At 43.9% G+C, this 23,956-nt stretch overlaps 1 protein-coding gene across 3 annotated transcripts in view; it reads right to left on the minus strand.

Moving 5' to 3' along the window:
* The window catches only part of LOC116834099 (cilia- and flagella-associated protein 337-like), an 80,968-nt gene that overhangs the window by 50,830 nt on the left and 6,182 nt on the right, over positions 1-23,956 (minus strand). For all 3 annotated transcript variants that reach the window (XR_012655039.1, XM_032795974.2, XM_032795975.2), the window contains exons 2-8: positions 16,286-16,568; positions 9,529-9,582; positions 4,247-4,330; positions 3,603-3,668; positions 2,379-2,609; positions 1,258-1,340; positions 246-338 (exon numbers count right to left, since the gene is read on the minus strand). Coding sequence is in view for 2 of the 3 variants with exons in the window: in XM_032795974.2 (XP_032651865.1) it covers positions 246-338; positions 1,258-1,340; positions 2,379-2,609; positions 3,603-3,668; positions 4,247-4,330; positions 9,529-9,582; positions 16,286-16,568 (894 nt within the window). In the remaining variant the exon portion in view is untranslated. The remainder of the gene's footprint in view (positions 1-245; positions 339-1,257; positions 1,341-2,378; positions 2,610-3,602; positions 3,669-4,246; positions 4,331-9,528; positions 9,583-16,285; positions 16,569-23,956) is intronic.

The following is a 23,956-nucleotide window of genomic DNA, read 5'->3' on the forward strand; positions in this document are numbered from 1 at the left end:
CTGTACTCTAAAGTTCAGAGTGGGGAGGGAACCCTGACAAACCCCTAGGTCCTTTTTTGCAGAACTGCTGCCTATCCATTTGGTCCCTAGTCTGTAACAGTGCATAGGATTCTTCCATCCTAACTGCAGGACTCTGCACTTGTCCTTGTTGAACCTCATCAGATTTCTTTTGGCTCAATCGTCTAATTTGTCTAGGTCCCTCTGTTGACCTAGGACTGACAACATGAACATAGAACATTGCTTACCAATAGTCCAGTTTTAAAGGGATTGCTTCCAAACCACTGATCTGGCAGTATGGTTCAAAGTTGGACATCTCATACAATTGGATTTCACGATCCCTGCCAAAAAAAAAAAAAAGAGATTTTAAATGAATAGCAGGTTTCAGTCATCCCTTTGAGGCACTGTAAATCTTTTCTTTTAAATATTTTGTCTTTTAAGATATATTTTTTAATGGGTGTGAAGTGAAGTTAATTTAAGGATGTTGTTTATCTAGCAGTCCTGGAGATTGAAATCTTCTGTTTAACTATCAAACAAGTGTTTTGAGGATGCTGCAAGACCATCTTCTCTACACTGCCCCACCAATGTATCTAATCCCTGACCCCGAGAGATCTCCTCTAAAGGACCAGTTTCCATGTTCATTCCATCCTTGGCCTCTTAGCAGAGAAATCTAACAAGCTTGCAATCTGTGGTGGTGATTTTTCAGTTAGGAGCACCCTTTCATAGGAACTTGGATTGAGATCACCAATCTTATTGCACACAGGCCACTGAGCAGACATCAGATAGGAGTAACTTTTTGTCATTTCATTACCAGTTTGGGCTGGATTTAAATCCTGAACTGGTATTTAAGGATTTGGGGGTGGGGGTTGGTACAATAATTTAGATTCAGGCACTTCAGGACAAAGAACAAGTTTTATTTCTTTAAAGGGGCATACACAGCTTTATATTACAATTATTAATAACCTAATAAATGAATTAATTAATGACAATATGGTCAGCACATGCTTCCCTATTCTGCATTCCCAATCTCACTCTACACAGACCTGGAAGAACCCTCTGTGGGTGTGAGAGGGCAGCTCAGCCACCATGAGGCTGTCCATAAGAACACCAGCTGTGACAGTGTTTTTAGAACATGAACTCACATCACCAACTGTTTCACTTATGCAGCGTTATTCTGAAAGTTCCCAGGTCCCAGGGATAGTTAATGCTGATAACACCACATTCATTTTAGTTCTGATTCTGGTAAAGAAGAGCACTTACCCAGTTCCCAGGATGAGTTTGTTGTAATGTGTCATGACAGTGAAATCTGTCGCCCACTTAGATTTTTTGTTGACAAGTTTTTCCTAAAAGGTGAGAGAGCTAGTTGTCATCCCTACATTACATGAAAAAGACAAGACACCACATCTCGGGACCGAGTCTGTTCTTGGGGACACAGTTGCAAACCCACTGAAATGGGTTGCACAGATTAACTAGGAAGAGTATATGTCCTTTATAGCCAGATCCTGCAAAGCACAGGACATTTCCCACTGAATATAATGAGAATTAAGAGTCACTCAGCATCTGTTGGGATCAGCCCTTAGTTTGTTTCATTTCCCAAGTCCCTCTGAGTGGAACCATTTCTTACATGAAAAGCTGCCGCCTACAGGAAATACCCCATAAGCAAAACACAAAATATTATATGGTGTCAAATTATTATACACAGGTCCAATCCTGCAGGGAGCTGAGCACTCAAGTCCCACTAAACCCTGGTAGAGTTGACAGCCATTGTCACTGGATCAGGACCTACAGCACTCACATAAGGTTAATATCTCTGAGAAGTTACTTGTGAACAGTGTCACACTCAGCAAATGCAAGTTTGTTCTGGTGATGTTATTCTTGTTAATATTTATTATCCTGTGGGCAGAGTTGTGGAGTATTCCAGAACCACCAGGACAGGCATGGTCCTGCCTCAGCTCAGGGGACCGGACTAGATGACCTCTTGAGGTCCCTGTCAGCCCTACATGTATGATCCTTCCTCCACCTTGCTTGTGTAGTTTCAGTTAAATTCAACTGCATTTGACATGTACTTTTCCCAAGTCACCTCAGTAAAAGCCAGGACGGTGCTCAGGACCTCTGCAAATCCAGCCATTACATAATTTTATTTTGAACACAGCATTTAAAGAACCATTTCTGCTTTAAATCACCATAAAACAAGGGAGCATAGTAAAAACTTATATTTTAAGAGCAGTTCCCCATCGTGCCGGTAATATAGCAGAATCACTCATGAGTATCATGATTTATAACGTTATATTTAAAATAAACAATTTAATTGTCAATGAAATCAAGAGTTCTAGCATTTCCATGAAACCTGAGCGGTTAATGAGAAAATAAAATGCACCTACAAAAACCATCTTGCTTCGTTTCAGCTTTAGTTGTGGAGACCAGAAGGAAATAACTCCATCTTCTTGGGTCATTACTAAGGTGTTGTCAAACAGAGAACAAATGCGTAGGACAGGCTCTCCATGACAGCGTTCTTCTATCACAGCAGGAAGAGAGAATGTCAGCTCCTTTAATCGGGCAGATGACACATCTTGTTCTGCATATTCTAGCTGCATGTATGTGCAGAATTCATCCTAGTACAGAAGAGAGCTGGTGATTCATAATTATAATAGAAAGACAGCTGATGTGTTACTATGGTGGTGCCCAGAGGCCCCAGTAGGAATTGGGGTCCTTTTGTGCTAGGCATTTTACAAACATACAGAAAAACAAGGTACCTGCCACAATGAAATTGTAATCTAAGATGACAAGATGAAACAAGTTGATGCAATAAATAGAAGGAATGTGAGGGAGAAGACAAAGGCAAATGCAATAGGAATATCTTGCTATACAGATCAGCAAGGGCTCCTGTGCTTAAATGCTTTGCTGAACCATGTGTTATGTTCACAACTTGAGGGTTACAATTTTTTTATTTAGAGTAATAATAGATAACAATAATTTATTAATTATTGTTGTTGTTATTATTATTATAAGATAGACAAATAAATCCGCAATCCTCACTGGCCATCTACCTAGTCATTATTTCTAGCAGGCAGAAACAATGTCACATTCTATACTGATATCATGAGATGCAGGTACTTTATTTTTTGAGCATCAATTGCATGCTTAGTGCTGTACAGAACAAAGAGAGCATTGACAAGATGCTGGAGCTGTGAATTCATGTAAGTTTGATTGAAAAAGTATTCCAGGATAATTTTCCTAACTTCTTGCTCACGTAAGTCAAAATTCAACCATGAGACTTGGACCCCTTCCTAGGTCATACTCTAAAGTAGGACAAAATGATGCATGCTGTGTAATATTTTCAATTTGAAACAATAAAACTCATTTTAATACTCTCTCTTTTAAAAAAATTCTGAAAACTGTAACTATATAATTTGCCCCTTCCCCTTGAATTAAATTTCCACCACTGATTTAAAAAGGTTTGGATAAAATAAACTTTTAGTCCCACTTGAGCTATGTCTCTGGAAGTTGCAGATCTGCGATTCTCACACACTTTCCTTACTGACAAAGTTTTGTTCTACCAACTGCAAAAAGTCCCCAAAACAAACACCACCCACACATACACTCACCCACTGAATTCTTCCAGTTGCAGCACAATCTATTTTCATGAAAAGTTTTTCTATTTGTTCATCACTCTATGGGAAAAGGGCATATGAAAAGTATTATACATTACAAGTGCAATATATGAAGAATAATCAAAAGATTTTAAGTTTTCATTGTGCATCTCTCCCCAGCTAGAGACAAAGAGTTTTGCAGATGCTACATTATTTAGATGTTTAAAAAATTCTGTTGAATATAAAAATTTGATTTCCTAGCTTGTTTCCAAATGTGAATCACATTGGAATATTCCGATTTTGTTACATTTTATTTAAATTTTTCAAAGCCTCAGATCTGAAGACTGAACACAGAAAAAAAAAAGTTCCAGATGTTGTTCAGATCTGTTAGGAGAGTTGTCCTAAAGGGTTCGATCCTGCAGTGTTCACTCAGGAGAACTCTCAGTTTCAAGCCCCAAATGGAACTTTAAACACTCATATGCTTTGAATTTTTAATATAGATGTATAATGTTCTTGGGTTTTCAGGAAGAAGCCAGTCAATCTAGTGGCTCATGGATCAAATATATTCAAGATTTCAGGGTTATGCCCACAGAGCTCAGCTAGGCTTTAATGTAAAAGGTTTTCCTTATACAACTTTTTAAAGAGAATTGCTCACTTACTGTTCTATGTGGTGTCATACACATCTTCACTACCTGCTTGAATTTCTCGATATCCAGTGACTTACATCCATTCTTTTCTAACTCCTGAAAGCAGAAGCAATAACAGGCAAATCACAGTTAGCTACTGAAAAGGATTACCTTTGGTTTGCTTATTGTAAAAGAGCATCGTTATGTGAGTACCTTAACATGAACCTAATCTTCAGGACAATTTTCTTGGTCATAGTATACTATACCATACCGCATATTTGGGATGCCACCTGAATTTTTACAGTACACTAGCCTACAAAACATGATATAACTTTAGCTAGCATTACCATAGATAGATGCTTAGATATGCACATATCAGCCTATTGCTCTAAATTCTAATGTTTTGGCTGAAATCTCTCGTGCTTTCTTACTCTCAATTTTTTTTTTAATAATATCAAGAAAATCTGTGTAGCTATCTTTTAGTTACCTGAATGTGATAATAATATTGTTTATCCCACTCATTAAAAAAACGTCCAAACCCTTGCCAAAAAAAGTATTCAGATTGGTTTTGCACTAGGATACATACAAAATTATGGTAGTTTCAAACGTCTAATAAATGTTGACTTTTTTGAGAAAGGTTTAGTTTGCTAAATTTGGGAAATGCTGGCAGAGAAAATTATAACTATTAGGGAAATAGTTTCCAGTGTATGCACCATACTTTAATTTAATTTATTGATTTAATGTGTTAATCTATCTGGATATCCTGAAGATCCCTCCCTCCCCAGTCCACAAAGGACCCAGACCGGTTTCTTTATTTGGGAGACAAAGGATTTACAGTGGGCACAGTACCAGTAGATGCTAGTGGGTACCAATATTTTCACAGTTTGGTATATGTGCCAAGTACTCAAAAGCATCCATTAACACTTTTCAGTGCATACATGGGTACCAGCAACTCAAGGAAATGGGAACACTGAGACAATATTCAAAATGTTTGGTATCCAAGAAGAGTATTACAGCAAGTCGTGGAGCGTATAATGGAAAACGACGAGTGTACTTGTAAAGTAATCTAACATCATCAACCAGAACCAGCCTTTTACTGCGTTCACTTATGATGAGTCGGAAGCCTAAGACAGACCACAAGGTTAGAGAAACATAACAGTAACAGGAACGTTATATGAAAAGGAACAACATGCTCCTCTAGTCTTACCCTTCTAACATGCTGCTGTTAGAAAGGGTTGGCATAGCTATAAATGCTATAATACTGCTTGGCCAGTCCATCCTATCACAGGACACCCAGTGTCAAGGGAGACTTTTTGATAGGATGTTGTGGGTTTGTAATACATATCAGGCCAGATTGTTGTTCCATAGATCCAACACAGAGAGGGCCCACCTGTTCCATACAGAGGTGGGTGGCTTAACTGCTTCCCTCCAGACCTAGCAGGGCACTCTCCGGTCTGTATGTGGGAGGGGGGGAAGAGGGGAAAAAGAGGGTAGCTGGGAGGAGAAGTGGGTGGGCAGAGGGGAGCATGTAAATCCTCCTCTATCTGCTCCCAGGGAAGGACCCTGGAAAATTAATACATCTTGGAGCTGTACCACCCTTGTGGTATAATCCCTGGGTCTCAGAGGCCGACAGAGACAGAGGAGAGTCCAATGAACTCATGCTGCCAGGGAGCTGGACGAAGCTACCAGGGCCAAGGGAGGGGCACAAGATGTCTGGGTGAACAGCCCTGGCCTCCCCAGACCCACCAGGGTCACATTCCACAAGTGAGGAAGAAGTTCAATCCTCCCCATGGCCAATGGGGCAATTTGGAACAGTGGTCAGTGTCCCATCTACCAGCCTGCAATGATGTTCAGGTCCATGAACTGAGCAAATACATCTCTTTCCCCACCATCAATCTGAAAATATGCCCCTCAGGCCCAGGCTACAATTGGCCCCAATTTCCCCACTCGCCACCGGGCTCTAAATCAGTGCAAAAAAATGTATTAATAGAGTCTAGCCTGAAAGTGGTGAATTATTCCTCCTGCTTTTTATTTTCTCTTTACTTGTTCTTTCTTTCCATCTCTCCTTTTAACCTCTCCATCACTATAGTCTTTTGTCTCTTTTTCTCCCTTTAATTTTTTTAATGTCTCTCTCTTATCACTGCCACTTCCCTGGCTCCCCATCCTTTCTTTTCTCTAGTCCCCCACCTCATCTCACTCCCCATCCTTTCCCTATTTCCTCTCTGCCTCTCCCTCCCTGCAGGGCCCAATCCAAATCACATAAAAGACCTTGCAACAGCTCCCATGGACTTCAGTTGGATTGGGCCCTTCGCTCCCCACCCTTCTCATTTCTCTCTCACTGGCAACTTTTCTGGGTCACCCCTGTTTGTTTCTCCCTCCAGCCACATAGCCCTGTTTTATTCCCACCCCCCTTCCCTTTTCCTGATCCCCTGTGGGACCACAGGAGCTCTGAGCTAGTAGGACATGCTTAGCTAGAAGTGCAAGTAAGTGTCAGTTTGAGCCTGAGCATTGAGTTTTGCTCATTTCAGACCATATATTAATGCCTCTCAGTGCTATTTCTAGGGCTTGAATTCAACCAGATGGGAGGAGTCACTGCATTTCCGGAACTGATGACTGCACTGCTCAGCTTATCAAACGTCCTCTAAAGGGTTGCAACATTTGTACAGATTTCAAGAAGCTGCTAGCAGGGGGCTTAGTCAGCACATTCATCTCATTTTAGGTTGGCTCATTGACTCCTTCACAAGCAATTTGCCAACTTAAAAAACTGCTGTTTTAGTTACTGCAGAGATTCTCAAGCTTTTTGATAATCTGGCTCATCTCATCAATGGTATGGCTCCATCACCACAGTATCAGACCACCTGTAATGTATTTATCCTAACAACACCCCAGGGAAATAGGGAAGTGCAATTACCTCCACTTTTGCAGATGGGAACTGAGGCCCAGAGAGGCTAAGGAACTTGCCCCAAAATCACACCAGAAGTCTGAGATGGAGCAGCGAATTGAATTCAGATCTCTCAAGTTCCAGGCTAGCACCCTGATCAGCCCTTCTCTGACAGAAACTTCCCCACCCATTCACAGTCATGCAGACAGGGCTGGCAGCGGCAAAGGGGAAGGGACGTGACGTCGGGCTCTTCAGCGGCAATTCGGCAGCGGGTCCCTCGGTCCCTGTCATAAATAGATAGCTAAGGGTTAATGTTTCTTTCATCTGTAAAGGGTTAACAAAGGGAACCAAACACCTGACCAGAGGACCAATCAGGAAACCGGATTTTTTTTAAAAGCTCAGGGACTGAATGTTTGGGTCTGTGTCTTTTGTCTGGCTCTCAGCTATGAGAGGGGTCTTTCTATCTTCAAGCTTCTAATCTTCAGTTTCAAAGTTAGAGTACAAAGGTAGAAAAAACAATAGGCTGTTATTGTTTTTGGTTGTTTTACATGTGTGTAGTTGCGGAATGTTTAAATTGTATCTCTTTTGAATAAGGCTGTTTATTCATTTTTTCTTTTAAGCAATTGATCGTATTATTGTCACCTTGATACAGAGTATATTTTATGTCTTTTTCTTTCTTTTTTATATAAAGCTTCTTTTTAAAACTGTTTGAGTTTTCTCTGGTTAAGGCTAAGGAACAAAGGAGGGGGAAATCTCTTTGTGTTAGCTTGACTAGGTTTGAATCTGCTTAGCCTCAGGGGAAGAAGGAGGGGGAAGGTAAATTGCCCTCTCTGTTTTGCATTCAAGGAGTTTAAGTACAGTATCGCCCAGGATAACCCGGGAGGGGAGCTGGGGATGAGATAAAGAGGAGACAAGGGGAGAGGTTATTTTCCTGTTGGTGTAATCAGGTGCCTCTGAGTCTTGGGGTCCCCCAGAGAAGGTTTTGGGAGACCAGAGAGGGAGTCAGGCCCTGGAAATTCCTGGCTGGTGGCAGCGATATTAGATCTAAGCTGGTAATTAAGCTTAGAGGGTTCATGCTAGCTTCTCAGTTTATGAACGCTAAGTAGGAAGCTATGACAGTCCCTCTCGGAGGGAAGGACCTGCTGCCGAATTGCTGCTGAAGAAGAAAGCGGCACGGCGGAGCTGCTGACGATCGCAACTCCCTCCCCCCACCGCCGCCACTTGGGGCGGCAAAAACCCTGGAGCCGGCCCTGCATGCAGAACACCACCTTGGGACTTCTAGGACAATAGCAGCATTAGGGAAGTATTTAGGTATTGGATTGCAACAAGTATCCTCTTTGGAGAAAAACAAAGTATTATGCTACCTCCACTGCATATTTCCCTTGTACCTGCTCCTCCTCTCCCTTTGCACATGCTGTCTGGCCACCAGCTTCCTTCTCCTGCTACCTAGGTGTTAGGTTTACTTGCCCCTCAGACATTCCTCTCCTTTTATTAGCTCCTGCCTTCTCTCCTTGCAACAGCTCCTGATGGTGGTTGGCGGCTCCAGTTCCTGAGCACAGCTCCCATTTCCCTTCTTCCTCCTACAAAACAGCAGCCCCTCACTAGGAAATTCACACTGCTGTCACTTCAGCGTAAAGGAGATTGCAACAGTGCTGTTGTCTGCCATTAGGCTTTTGCACTGTGTGTAACTACACTGACGTACAGGCCACTGGTAGATCTGCTCTCTCGTATATTGTTCTTTGAAATCATTGGGAGTTCACTGTATTACTGTCATTTAATGCAATAACTGTACTGTACAGCCCCTGATCACTTTTGCTGCTTGTCCTTTTGCAGAACAAACTGGGTATAAAGGAATGATCCACATATTGGGGTTTTAGAGTCCAAAAAACCTGATTTTAGAACACTGATCCGAAAATATTTGCATGAGGCAAATCGTATTATTTTGTATAAAGACATGTTCCACAAAGAATGTTCAAATCTTCTGGGCATTCTGCTAGACATATGCATTAAAAAAAAAACATATATAGTTCAGAGAAAAAAGAAGAGTTTGTCAAGTTAACAATTAAATCCATATGTTCAGCCTGAAATATTCTTTACCAAAGAGCAAACTAGGACACATCACAGTTCTGAGAAACAAACATGGGTGTGAGTGACGACTACATATAGAAACAAACCTCAATGCAATGTACCTATTAACAACACTACAAAAAAGCACAAGACATAACATTACATGAAACATCTGAAGCACCAACCATCATTCTATAAATGATTCCTGTATTACAGTGGTACCCAAAACAGGCTCGCCGCTATACAGAGAAAAATAGTTCCTGCCACAAAAGTTTATTTCTAATCAACACATTGTTTTGCATAAATTGGGCATTTCCTTTTGTGATCAGGGCTATGTACAGATATGATTTCACTGATAAAGTCATACCTGAAAAGCTGTATTTAGTTTCTGAAGTTGTTCAAGGGTCACTTGTTGTTCAATCTTTCCAAAATAAAGAGAGAAAACAAGAGTTAAAAAAAAAATATATATATATATACATATATATATATATATACACATATATATACATATATATATATATATACACACACACACACACTGTATTAGAGCCACACATTTAGTGAAGACACAAAAGTGACACATCAGCATGCAATGGAATACACAACTGATACGAAGCCAGAGCGTGCTCATGTCTAAAAGGGAGTCGAGAGGAAAGGAAAGGAAAGGAAAGGAGGATCTCTACTAAGGTACAAGTTAAACCAACTTCTTCTTTCCCCTCAGATTGTTTTCTTAGACATTATTGTTGGATCAATGCAAAGAAAATCCCACTTGTACATTCTCTGAATTAAAATTCAGTCCTACACAAACTGAAGACAAAGGGGGTTTGTAATTGCCTGTAACTGGAAGAGGATCAGGCCCGTTTTTTGTTTTATCAAAATCATCTTTAAACTAAACCTCATGACAGACTAAAGGCCTGATCCTGTAAAATATTGAGAGCACTCAATTTCACTTGACTGTTTTCAGTTTCTACTGAAGCCAAACACATTGCTGGAGACCCTCAACCACCACATCATCAGACCCTCAAATATGAAATCTATTTTTTATATACCTCTATGACGACAAAGTAAAAAGCATCCATCTATCCTTTTCCCTGCATCCCTTTGAATCCAGGAGGCAATATTTACTGTAAGTGTTTTAGGTGTTGTTATTTATTCAGTAGAATGACAAGCAATTGTTTCAAACATTCATTGAGCTGCATTCGTCAATAATATATTGAATAAACAATGTGTCTTAAAGTTGTAGTCTGTGAGACACTACAATTGTTGGCTTCATTGAAATGGTAAACAATGCATCAGGCTGCATTTCACTTTGGTGCTAATCATAATTATTAAGGCAGTGCCTAAGGACCAACCAAGGACAGGATCCCATTGTGCTAGGCACTGTACAAACAGAGTAGCAAACAGTCCCTGCCCCAAGGAGTTTACAGGACAAAACAGATGCAGGGTAGGGGAGAGGTTAGAAACACACAAACAGAGCAAACAATGTGATGGCAGCAAGCCTGAAGTTAGTTCCACAATTTTTGGAGGGCAGGTAAGTTTAGTTTGGAAGAGATCAGCTACCTGGAAAGAAAACTGAAGGGAGATGGGCCACTGAAGAGCAGTGGAGTGAAGGGGACTGGGCAGGGGAGGTGGTGGTAAGAGGGGCAGGTGTGGAATGTAGCTGAGGTTAAGGGAGTGTGAGGAAGGGAAGGGAAAGTCTTGTCAAAACTGTACACAGGTCTCTGAATTCTGCTTTGTCTTCTTCTGCATCTACTAGACAGAGCATCTGGCTGGGTCCTCCCTGCAGTTCCACCCCACCCCGCACAAGGCCACATGGTGGAGTAGGGGTGAGGTGTGAAGGCACCACCTGGATCCTAGTTTCCCCAGAGATGGGGCGAGGTGTCTTCCCTGCACAGTTCTGGGTGCAGGGATACTGGGGGAAGTAGTGGCCCTGGCTGGACCTCATTTTATCTGTCCCGGCCCCCACCAATGCAGCATTCCCTACTTTGGCTCCTTCTGTCACGGCTCCCACTGGCTGGAGTCTCTAACTGGTTAGCATAAAGTTCCTTCTTATCCACAATATCTGTGGCAAAGTGAGAGTGCATCATGACTGATCTAACAGATACAATGTCAATTTACCACAGACATGATACTTTTACCACTGTATAAACGTGCAAGAGTAATAATACTTATCATTTATATTGAGCTTTACACCTTCAAAGCACCACACAAATATTAAGGGGAAAATTCTGCTCTTGAATGTAAATACACACACACACACACACAGTTTCAGTGGATGTAATATTTAATAAGAACTCCAGAGGCCAGTTGGTTTGAGAAGGGGTACTTCAGACTGAGTCTCCTCAGGCTTCTGTAAATATCTTGTTAACGCTGGCCACGCTCAGAACCTTAACACACTGATAATTCCCCATGTATTTAATGGTACATATCATTGCACAGACACTCCCATATGTCACCTCTCATGGTAAGGTTAACAGCTTTTCATACTTGGATACAAGTGCAGAATTTGTCTGACTAATCCACCCTTGTAATTACCCTTTTCTCTGCATAATATGTTTACAACATTTTAATATTTCTTGCTGTGACATTAAGAAGAGCCCAGGGGGAAAGGGGCACTCTGATATCTGCTAATGAATTTCCAGTTGGCCTGATCAGTTCTAATGTACTTCAATTCTTTAAATGTCATGAAATGTATCTGATAAGTGTCATGCAAGGTATCAACGGAAAGCTCATAACCCACTGGTTACTAATACCATTGCACTTTGGCAGTCCACTGCAGATGATGACGACGATATTGTTGCAGTTCTCATCTATGGCTACACATTTGACTCCGAAGTCCGAACCTTGGTGCACTGAGTTGGCCGCACTGAGGGCATGGGAAGTCTGTATCTAGGATGTCTGATGATGCAGCTTAGTGGCACCTTTCACATGCAGCCTGGAGATGATGTTGTTGATCCCTCTCAAACCTGTTACATGCTGATCTTATCAGAGACTGCCAGTAAGTCCTGTCCTGAGCCATTTGCTCAAGTTCTTTAGGATTGATGCCAGCCCACTGGAGACTTCTCTTCAGATTATCTTTGAAGTGCTTATATGGACAATCCTTCTTTCTTTTGCCCTGACTCAACTACAAGATCTATTTTGGGAGATGGAGTTCTTCCATTCTAGTAACATGTCTGGTGCACCTAAATTGTGCTCTCTGTAACGTTTCCTCAATGCTGGTTGTGTTTGCTCTCTCAAGGACACAGGCCCCAGCTTTCTCCAGGCCCCAGGGGTGCTAAACCCCCGCTCTGACCTAGGTCCCGCCCCCACCAGACCCCTTCCCCCAAGCACCCACTCCTGCCTTGCCTCTTCCTGCCCCTTTCTGCCCAGTTCTGCTCCTCCCCTGAGTGCACCCCATTCCCGCTCCCTCCCCTCCCCTCCAATGCCTCCTGTACTCCCCAGAACAGCTGATCTGTGGCGGGTGTGAGGTACTGGGAGGGAGGGGGAAGAGTTGATCGGCAGGGCCACTGGTGGACAGAAAGTGCTGGGGGGAGAAAGGGGGAAGCTGGCTGCCAGTGGGTGCTAAGCACCCACTAATTTTTTTCGTGGGTGCTCAAGCCATGGAGCACCCACAGAGTCAGCGCCTATGCTCAATGATCTTAATATTGGTCACTCTGTCCTGCCAATGAATGCTTATTATTGAGCAGAGGGAGCACATGTGAAATTGCTCATGCTGTTTAATGTGATGTCTATAAAGAGTCTATGTCTCAGATCCATACAGGGGAGATGTTAGAATCTCTGCACTGTAGATCTTCAATTTGGTGAAGAGACGAATGTTGTGTTGGTTAAGGACTTTTGTTCAGTGTTGGCCAAGGGCCTGGCTGACTTTACTGATTCTGGAGATAATTACCTTATCAAGGGAACTGTCACTCGAGATTGTGCTGCCCAATACTTGAACTGATCCATGTTTTTCAGCTGAGTGCCTTAGATGAAGATGGCTGACACTGGGGCATTAGAATGAGGTGCTGGTTAGAACAAGACCTCTGTCTTTGTGAGATTGACGGTAAGTCCAAAGAGCTGGGATGCTTCAAAAAAAACTATCAATAATGACCTGAAGGTGGTCATGTCTATGGACCATCAAGGCGCAGTCATCTGCAAAAAGTGCCTCGATGAGAAGTCTCTCCAGCATCTTGGTCTTAGCATTGAGTCTTTGAAGATCAAAGAGGGAGCCATCGAGTCGGTACTGGATATATATCCCTTGATCCAAGTCCCTTGTGGAATGGCTGAGGACACAGACAAAGAGAAAACTGAACAGCACTGGAGCAAGTACGCAGCCTTGCTTCACTCCATTCGAAATTTCAAATGCATCAGAAAAGTCACTGCTGGTGAGCACAAGCACTGTCATGTGGTCATGGAACAGATAGATGATTTATATGAACCTTCTTGGGCAGCCCAGTTTATGTAGAATAGCCTGTAAACCCTCTCTGTTGAGCATATCTAAAGCTTTGGTCAAATCAATGAAAACTGCATGAAGGTCTGTGTTCTGCTCTAAACATTTTTCCTGGACCTGCCCTCCGACAATGATCATGTCCAAGGCACGATGACATGGTCTGAAACCACACTTCGCTTCTGGCAGATTCTCCTCATATATGTTTGCAATGAGTCTGATCAGCAGAGGGCAAGCTAGTATTTTCCCTGCTGTACAGAGGAGAGCAATAGCTCTGTCATTTCCACAGTCAGCTTTGCTACCTTTGTTTTTGAACAGTGACACAATAATAGCATCTTTGAAGTCTTGTGGCATTTCTTTTTTCCTCCCAAATGCTCCTCAGGATATCATGAAACACCTCAATAACCTTTGGGCCTGCTACTTTATACAATTCTGCTGGAATACTATCTTTTCTGGATGCTTTGCCAGAGTTTAATGGCTTTCATAACTTCCTCAACTGATGGAGGGAAGTCAAGATCCTCTTTGATGGGTTTCTCGGGTAAATGATCAAGGACACGTGGATGGTCTATTGAGGAGACTATTGAAGCGGTCAGACCATCTCTATTGCATTATATAGGTGCAAAGAACTGATGCCAAGCAATGAACATAAACTGAAATTATAATTCTTGAAACGTGTTTGCCAGCCAAAGAAGAGTTATCCCACCCTAGACAAAGGAATGTGATTTGCCCACCAAGCAAATCATACTTCCAAAATACTTTGACAGACCATAAGAATGTATTTACATATTACATAAACAGACCCATCAAGCAAACAGCTGGTGGAGGCAAACCTCATGCTATCACAGCAGGGAAAAGATTGACTATCATGTGTTTAATGGTCATTCCGCTGCATCGGAGGAGGCAGAAACTAAATAATTTGCATTTTAGCAACCAACTCCAGTGGGAGAAGATGTAAACTCTTCAAGACAAACTTCATGTTGCCTACCCCACAGCTAGAAATAGACTTATCTGGAGGTAATCTTCAGAAGAATCCATTTCAAACATTCATTGGACTATAAACAAGAGGGGTACAGAACTCCAAGTTATCTATCTTTTACCTAAGATGACAAAGTTATCAGCCCTTTGACTTTGGGGGATAGATCCTGACTCAGGAGTTTGGTCAGCCATCTTGATGGAAACGTGGTGGGGATTTTATCTTGAACCAAGTCTAGACTGTTAAGTTTTAGTTACTAGAAAGTGATTGAGCTTTATTTTTCTTGTAACCATTTCTGACTTTAATCCTTACACACATACTCACTTAAAACCTCTCTCTTTGAAATTAAATAAACTTGTTTTATTTTTAATCTGAACCAATCCAGTGCTATGTTTGAACCAAACTGTTTGGTAACTTCAGTGAAAGTAACAAACTGTTGGATATTGACTCTTTAACGGAGCAACAAACCTTAACATTCCTCTAATTGTCCCAGGACAGAAATGGACATTTCAGAACACATGTTTCAGGGAAATTCTGGGGCTAGGGAGAGCATGGAGTCACCTTACCAGTTGTCAACCAAGGCTGGTGGAGACCAGTAGAAGTGGTACGGTGGTATTGCAAGCAGACTCCTGGATCCAAAACATTTGACCAGAGCTGCCCAATACATAGACATAGAGTGCATGCTTGCTGCTGACTGTGGGTGTGCCAGGCAAATTGCTACAATAGCAAAGCTTTAAGGCACTTAAGTGTTACAGGATGAGAGGTGACAACTCTTCACTGGTTTGGATTGCACCCCAGAATGTGACACATACCTACTTTTCCTTTTCTTGATCTAAAGCCTGCAGTCCTTAGCCCTGGTCTGTACTAGAAAGTTACATCCACATAACCGCGTCACTCAGGAGTGTGAAAACACAAACCTCTGAGTGGCATAGTTAAGCCGATGTAAGTCCTTGTGTAGACAGCGCTAGGTCAATGAAAGAATTCTCCCATCAGCCTAATTACCACCTCTCAGGGTGGTGGGATACTTATGTCAATGAGAGAACCTCTCCCATCAGCATAGGCAGTGTCCACACTGAAGCACTGAAGTTGCTCTGCTCTAGTGTTTCAAGTGTGGACAAGCCCTTACTCAGCGACTCATATTCCACCCCAACTCACCACATTCCTTTTTAGACTAGCTAAGTGGAGGGTTGGTGCAGCTGAGTATCATCCTCCCAAGCCCACACTCAGTCACTCTTTCGAGACTTGCAGGCTGATGGTCTTGATTAAAGGAGTGCATTCAGGTAATTCAGGTACCTGAGCAGCAATCCCTACATTGGGCAACTCGCACCATAAAACTGGAGGGTTGCTTTTTGTATGTAGATTTTTTTAAAAAAAAAAATTGGTTTCTGCATCAGATCAGCCTACTGCAGAGCCAGCATCCAGGGCTTTATGATGCTCTAATTGCTTAGATGTTCAGATAAATTTTCAGCTGGGTTGCATCGGAGTATGCATCCCTGTCACTGTGCAGGGATTTAGTCATAAACTCGGTGCATCAAAAGGCAAGCATATTCCTAAACAGACTTTTTAGGGTTTTTTTTAAACGCACATTACATTGTAAAATTCTTAAGATCATTACATTCACATTGAAAACCAGGGTTCTGGCTTTCTGGCTCCTCTCCTGCGGCAAATCCTATTTGCAAAGGGGGCATACCACAGGAGACACAAACTGGAGAGCATTGACAATACCTTTCCTTTCCTCAGACTCTTGGAAAAGTCAACATGATGCTGAAAGCCTTCATGCTCCAATATATTCTCCAGGAGTCCTACTGAGTGACTCCTCTGCTGCCCTTTTAGTAACTCTTTCACCAGCCATTCTGGAAGACAAGAGCTTTCTTCTTGTGCTTCTTCTGAAAAGCTCCTGAGGGAAACTGGAGAGGCAGCTTGCAATCTGGAGCATCCCAGCGAAGTCCGGGCACGACGAAATGAAGCCTCAGTTTTGGCCGTCGACTCCCTTAACTCATTCAGAATGCTGTCAGAACAAACACCAGAAGAGAATCATGTATGGGGCAACATCAGAGTACTGAAACCAATGATACCTGGCCCTTGTGTAGTGTTTTTCATCTGTACATCTCGAGGCACTTTACAGAGGGGGATAAGCGTTACTGTCCCTCTTAAGGATGGGGAAATGGTGATACTGAAAAGTGAAATGGCTTGCTCACTTCCACACATAACACTTTTAGCAGAACCAGGAACAGAAAGTGGGTTGCTTGACTCCTAGGCTGTGTTCCTACCTACTAGAGAAGACTGCCTCTCTGAACTAAGTTAGGGAGATTTTGCTAGCTATTAAATACTTCTACTTCTCATTGCTGACAAATGGGAAAAGGCAATGAATGACGGTAGAGGGTGAGCACACCATCAGGTTGGGGAGAGGGTGGTGAGGCAAGCCACCAATCTCCCCTGCCTAGTTTAGGCATTAGGCACTAGTGAGATTGTTGATTTTCCTTAGAATTTTCTGAAATTATTTTACAGCACTATATGATCTGGATCTGGGCCTGATCCTACAGCTCTTACTTCTGTGAGTAGCCCCATTAGTGACAGTAACGGCAGCAGAACTGGGTCCTTTGCATGCTTACTGAATCTTGCCTCATCTGCAGCTCTGAAAAGGACAAACAATTTTTCTAGTTGAAAGCAAATGAATTTCCTGCATGGAACATGGAAGCCAAGAATAGTTATTTTCACATGATGATGTTCATGCTGCTAGGTTACACAAGACAATATGTAATGCCACCCTAGGAGAGTAAGAGCCCTTGATACAGGCTCTCCAACATATTTCCATAATGTATTTTCAATCAAATATAATTGAAAATAATTCCTATGTGGCTCTGTCATAAGTAGATAGGTAAGGTAAGGGTTAAGTTCTTTTACCTGGAAAGGGTAACCAAACACCTGACCAGAGGACCAATCAGAGAACTGGATTGTTTAAAGAGGGGCGGGAATTTGTATACTCGGGGTCTTTTTTGTTTTCTCGGCTGTGAGTAAACAAGGTTTCCTCCTAACTCCTTCTTATCTCCAATATTATACCAAAAGTCTGGAAGTACAAAGGAAAACAAAGTGATTCGGCTATGAGGAGCTTTGTGTGGTATGAACAGATGTGGAGGGCTGGGTCTTTGTTGCTTCCTCGCTTTGTGAGGAACAAGCACCTTTCTGATCCAATCTCCTCTCATTCTACGTAAGGGAATAGTGAGTACAAGACGGAAACAAAGTAAAATCGGCCTATGATATGCTTGCTTTGTACTTACTCTGTGTGTGATTGCAGTCTATTAAATTGGCTATTTTTAAAATCAAACTGGGTTAATTCCAGATTTTCTAAGTAGGAGCCTGTATAAATGTTATGCAAGTTATTAGTCTGTATTTGTCTCTTTTCTATATAGAAGCTTTCTTTGTACAAAACTTGGTTGGAAGGTTCTTTTCTTAGTAGGGCAGAGAAATTGAAATCTCTGTATCAGGTACCTGTCTCCCTCACTGGGAAGGCAGCACGGGAAAGGCAGGCCAGCTGTTGGTAATTGCATCTCAATGTCCCTGAGGGTAACGGTAGAACGCTTATCTCTGGGAAGCAGAAAAAACCGGTTTCTTGATACTCGCGGCTAGACCAAGAGACACCTGGGAGAGGAGGGGGTAAGGGGTGTATCCTTCCCCTGTTTTAAAAACCATCCCGAAGGGAATTTTGGACGTCTGAGGTGTTCACAGACCAAGGGAGGGTGGGGGGACACCAGAGAGAAGAAAGGGGGGGTCAGGCCCTATAATTCCTGACCTGGTGGCAGCGAGAATATCCAAGCTGGTAGTGAGCTTGGGGGAGTTTCAGGTAAGCCCCCAGATTTTGGACGCTAAAGTCCAGATCTGGGACAGGAGATATTACCACAGGCTCAGACCCCTATAAGCAGGAACCAGTTTATGTTTCCCAAGATGTAGCACGTAACAAAATAATCACTGATGCACACTCGAGTAGAGCCAGAGGTGAAGGTAACTTAAAGGACTTATCAGTACGCCAGAGTCCTGAGAGGGGGTGTAGCCTCAACCGGAAGAGGCGAGGCCTCAACTGGAAGAGGCAGGGCCTTTCAAGATTCAAAGGCCCTGGGGCTCCAGCTGTGGCTGGGAGCCCGAGGGCCTTTAAATCACCCCAGAGCTCCCAGCCGCAGAGACGGCTGGGAGCCCCGGGGCTCAGGGGCGAATTAAAGGGCCCGGGGCTCCGGCTGCCATGCAGCTCTGGGCCCTTTAAATCACCACAGGAGCCTGGCTGCCAGAGCTCCGGTGGGGATTTAAAGGGCCCAGGGCTCCCCGCAGCTCCCGGAGCACTGGGCCCTTTAAATCCCTGCCCGAGCCCGGCTGCCGGAGCTCTGGTGGCGCTTTAAAGGGCCCGGGGCTCCCCACAGCGGCAGGAGCCCCAGGCCCCTTAAATCCCTGCCTGAGCCCGGCTGCCGGAGCTCCAGTGGCACTTTAAAGGGCCCGGGGCTCCCCACAGTGGCTGGAGCACCAGGCCATTAAATCACCACCGCGGAAGCCAGTCCAGTCCACCACGGCATACTGGCTCTTGCCAGTACGCCACACCGGGCCGTACTGGCTTACTTTCACCTCTGAGTAGAGCTTACATTTGGTCAAACACTAATGATTCTTGTCTACTGTGACTCATGTGTGTGAATATACTTGCAAAGGTATGTGATGGAGCAGCAATCCATATGGCAAGCTGTTTTTCTCCATCATGCAGGTGATCATACTGCATTGAAATGCCGTTGTCAGTAATCATGTGTGGGTTTGAAGTTGTGAGAGGATGAACTCATTTGTGCATTACTGAGATTTCTTGTTATCACTTACTGTCACCGTGAGTGTCATTCCTCCTAACACAAGAGAACACATCAGCAAGAGCTGTGAAGGTTGCTCATGATAACCACATTACCAGGACTGAGGAGAAGTTAGTCAAATTATTTTGGTGCTGAGAACACAAACATGAAGCTATCGAACAATTAAGCACCAGTCTACACCTGGCCAAAAAGATGCTCAAATTCAGTGTCCAATTCTCTTCAAGATGAAACCTAGGTTGTATTCACACATACACAAGGGTTAACATAGGTTATTGGAACTGAAATTAATTCATAGAATCGCAGGACTGGAACAGACCTCAAGAGGTCATCTAGTCCAGTCCCCTGTCCTCATGGCAGGATTAAGTATTATCTACACCATTCGTGACAGGTGTTTCTCTAATCTGCTCTTAAAAATCTCCAATGATGGAGATTCCACAACATCCCTGAGCAATTTATTGCAGGACTTAACCACCCTGAAAGGAAGTTTTTCCAAACGTCCAACCTAAACCACTCTTGCTGGAATTTAAGCCCATTACTTCTTGTCCTGTCCTCAGAGGTTAACAAGAACAATTTTTCTCTCTCCTCCTCATAACAACTTTTTATGTCCTTGAAAACTATTACCATGTCCACTCCCCTCAGTCTTATCTTCTCCAGACTAAACACACCCAGTTTTTTCAGTCTTCCCTCATTGGTTATGTTTTCTAGACTTTTAATCATTTTTGTTGCTCTCCTCTGGACTTTCTCCAATTTGTCCACATCTTTCCTGAAATGTGGCACCCAGAACTGGACACAATACTCCAGCTGAGGCCTAATCAGCGCTGAGTAGAGTGGAAGAATTACTTCTTCTGTCTTGCTTACAACTCTGCTGCTAATACATCCTAGAATGATACTTGTTGTTTTTTTTTTGGCAACAGTGTTACACGGTTGACTCATATTTAGCTTGTGATCCACTATGACCCCCAGATCCTTTTCCACGGTACTCATTCCTAGACAGTCATTTTTCATTTTGTATGTGTGCAACTGATTGTTCCTTCCTAAGTGGAGTACTTTGCATTTGTCCTTATTGAATTTCATCCTATTTACTTCAGACCATTTCTCCAGTTTGTTCAGATCATTTTGAATGTTAATCCTATCCTCCAAAGCACTTACAACCCCTCTCAGCTTGGTATCATCCACCGACTTTATAAGTGTACTCTCTATGCGATTATCTAAATCATTGATGAAGATATTGAACAGAACTGGACGCAGAATTGACTGTTTTGGCAAAATTGACAGTCTTGCTTGGGGCTAGTGTCAGTCTCAGCTCTTGGTAGTGTGCTAGCTTCCTGATAGGGATGGGAAGCATGACTAGTGCCAGCTTAGTCAGATTAGTACATTCTCTTAACTTCCATTTTGATTTGTGGTAGGCAATCCCACAATGCAGTGCACCAATCCCATAATGCAGTGCACCAAACGTAACAAGGAGCGCTCTGTGCCTGCACGTTATGCTCCCCACTCCACACTCTGTATCAACAGGGCAATGTTACATCACCAGGATGTTCTGGGGCAGTATTAATAGCCTGGAAGGTGTAGGCAACACAACCCTTATCAACCACAATCATTTATTTTCTGGCAGATTGTGATGCTCTTGTGCCAGACATATCTGTGATGGATTGACCAACAACTTGGGCCAAGAATGAAGTGAGGACTATGATCATGACCCAGGATGATGTAAGGATTCAGGTCAAACTCTAGTACCCAGCATCAGTAAGTCTTTTGATTTTGGTAAAATTGACAGAAAGGGAAACCCAAGAGGTGGCAGTATCTGAAGGCTGGGTACGAAGGCTGGAACAGAATGCCACTACTTTATGATTAATGAACACAACTCAATCCTAATGCCCTCTTCTGATACTACTGTCCTAGTCTGACACCAGTCTCACCCATCTGCCAAGTGGTAGCGGATGTAAGGACCTTGCAGAGCAGCTTTCCCAGCAGAGCAGAAATCAGTGATATAGATTCTGGGTATATTCTAAGGCCAGGTCTACACTAAAAAGTTAGGTCAACCCAGCTACGATGCTCAGAGGTGTGAAAAACACAACTCTGAGAGATGCAGTTAAGCCAACCTACTCCCTGGTGTAGACAGCGCTAAACTGATGGAAGAATTCTGTCGACCTACCTACTGCCTCTCAGGGAAGTGGATTAACTACAGTGATGGGAGAACTCCTCTGTGACACTCTATAACTTAGGGGACTGCCCTTTAACACCCCCCCCCATATAATCATTTTTATATACTTGTGATATTTCATATAAAGCATGCCATGTAAGGTATCATGGGAAAAGTTATGATCTGCTGAAAGCCATTGTTCTATCTAAATATGTATATCAGTGCATATGAAATCATGAGATTGTGCTGTGTGGTTGTCACTAAAATATACTGTGAGTTGGGGAATCGCCCAGATATTAGCTCCCCAGAAACAACAAGGGAGCTAACCAATGCCCAGACGGGGGTCGAACAACCATCAGCAGCCATTGTCCAGCAAGGGAGTTACAATTTAATGACTCACTTGCACAAGACCACAGCAGGGGACTTGCTCAGCCTTGCCTGGTGACTCAGCAATGCCCACCTAACATGCCTGGACTTGTGCTCTCCAAGCACATGGAATGAGGATATAAAATAGAGGACAAAGGCCACATGGTTTGTTCTGTCTTTTCCCCCACCTACGCTGAAGGCAACGAGAATGCTGGAGCTGAGGAGACTGGTTCCCCAGGCTAACAGAGAGAGGCTGCATATGAAGGCTGTAACTAATACGCAGTATCCAGTGGGGTGAGAAAAACTGCTTAGTCCAGATATTGACTAGTCTATTAAGATTGAGAATTTAGACTGAGTGCTTATCTTTTATCTTCCTTTGGTAACTATTCTGAATTTTGCCTATCACTTATAATCACTTAAAATCCATCTTTTATAATCAGTAAACTTATTCTAATTTTTATTCTTACCAGTCAGTTTGACTGAAGTGTTTGATAAATCTGCTCAGGTTACAAATGCTGGTGTTATGTCCACTTTCCATTGATGAAGTGATGAAAAAAATTAATAAGCCTGCATTGCTCAAGAAAGGGTCTTGAGCAGTGCAAGATGGTATATTCCAGTGGTACAAGGCTGAGAGCTGGGATGATTTGGCGCGTGCTTTTTTCTGTGTGATTCATGAATGTCTCTGAGAGCATTCATACAATCTGGTTGGGTGTGGGGCTCCAAAAATGTGGTTATATTGAGTGGTATCAGCACCTAGAGGGGTTTGCTGCTTGTCACCAGTAAGGCATTGAGACAACCCAGATTAGTGAATTAAGGGGGCACAGCAGTCCCACTGTCCCCAGTTACACCCCTGGGATAACTTCACACCCTCCATAGGCACCGACTTCCCCTCTGCCTGGTGGCTGCTCGATCCCCCTGCCCAGGCCCCACTCCTGCACTGCTTCTTCCTGCCCCCTGCACCGCCTTTGCCCCTCCCCCATTCCACCCCTTCCTCAAAGTCTCCGCCCCCTTCCCACCCACATTCCAATTCCTTCCCCCAAGTCCCTGCCCCTGCCCTACCTCTTCTCCGCCTCCTCTCCTGCGCACGCCACGTCCCTGCTCCTCCTTCACGGAAAATCCTAAGCACTGTCAAACAGCTGTTAGGCAGCGGGGGTGCGGGAAGCACTGGGAGGGAGGGCATAGGGAGGGAGAGAGGGAGGGAGGAGGAGCGGGGATGCAGCGTGCTCAGGGAAGGAGGAGGTTAGGAGGGGGAGGGGAGGAAATGCGGGGGAGCTTGGCTGCTGGTAGGTGCGGCGCACCCACTAATTTTTCCCCATGGGTGTTCCAACCCCGGAGCACCCATGGAGTCAGTGCCTATGACACCCTCCCATCACTGTAGTGAGTGTCTACACTGAAGCGCTTCAACAGCACAGCCGCAGCGCTGCAGCTGGGCCACTGCAGTGGTTTAAGTGTAGACATAACTGTAAAGTAACTTGCTCTATTTACAAATATATTAGTCCTGGAACAGAGATGCAGGCAATCACTTCATTCAGAAATCTCAGTCCACCCCAGGGCCGGTGCAACCATTTAGGCGGCCTAGGCGGTCGCCTAGGGCGCTGGCATTTGGGAGGTGCCATTTTCTTTGGCAGCGACCGTGGCAGCTGGATCTTTGGCTGTCCCGTCGCCACCGGCATTTAGGCGGAGAGCGCTGGGGCAGAGGAGTGCGGCGGGGGCCGCCTGCAGCAAGTAAGGGGGGGGCAGCATGCAGGACAACTCCCTGCTCCAGCTCACCCCTGGCCCACCTCCTCCCCAAGCACACCGTGGTTGCTTCACTTCTCTCACCTCCCAGGCTTGTGGCACCTAAGCTGATTGGCACCGCAAGCCTGGGAGGCGGGAGAAGTGAAGCAGTGACAGCATGCTTGGGATGCTCGTGCACGGAGCAGGGGTGAGCTGGGGCGGAGGGAAGTGCCTCAGGGTGTAGGGTGGGGAGCTGCCGCAAGGGGGGCGCCTCAGGGCGGAAGGGGAGAACTGCTGCGGGGGGTGCCTCAGGGTGGGGTCTCAGGGAGGGGGGAG

The sequence above is a fragment of the Chelonoidis abingdonii genome, chromosome 1, assembly GCF_003597395.2.
Source record: "Chelonoidis abingdonii isolate Lonesome George chromosome 1, CheloAbing_2.0, whole genome shotgun sequence".
In the NCBI taxonomy this organism is placed as follows: Eukaryota; Metazoa; Chordata; order Testudines; family Testudinidae; genus Chelonoidis; species Chelonoidis abingdonii.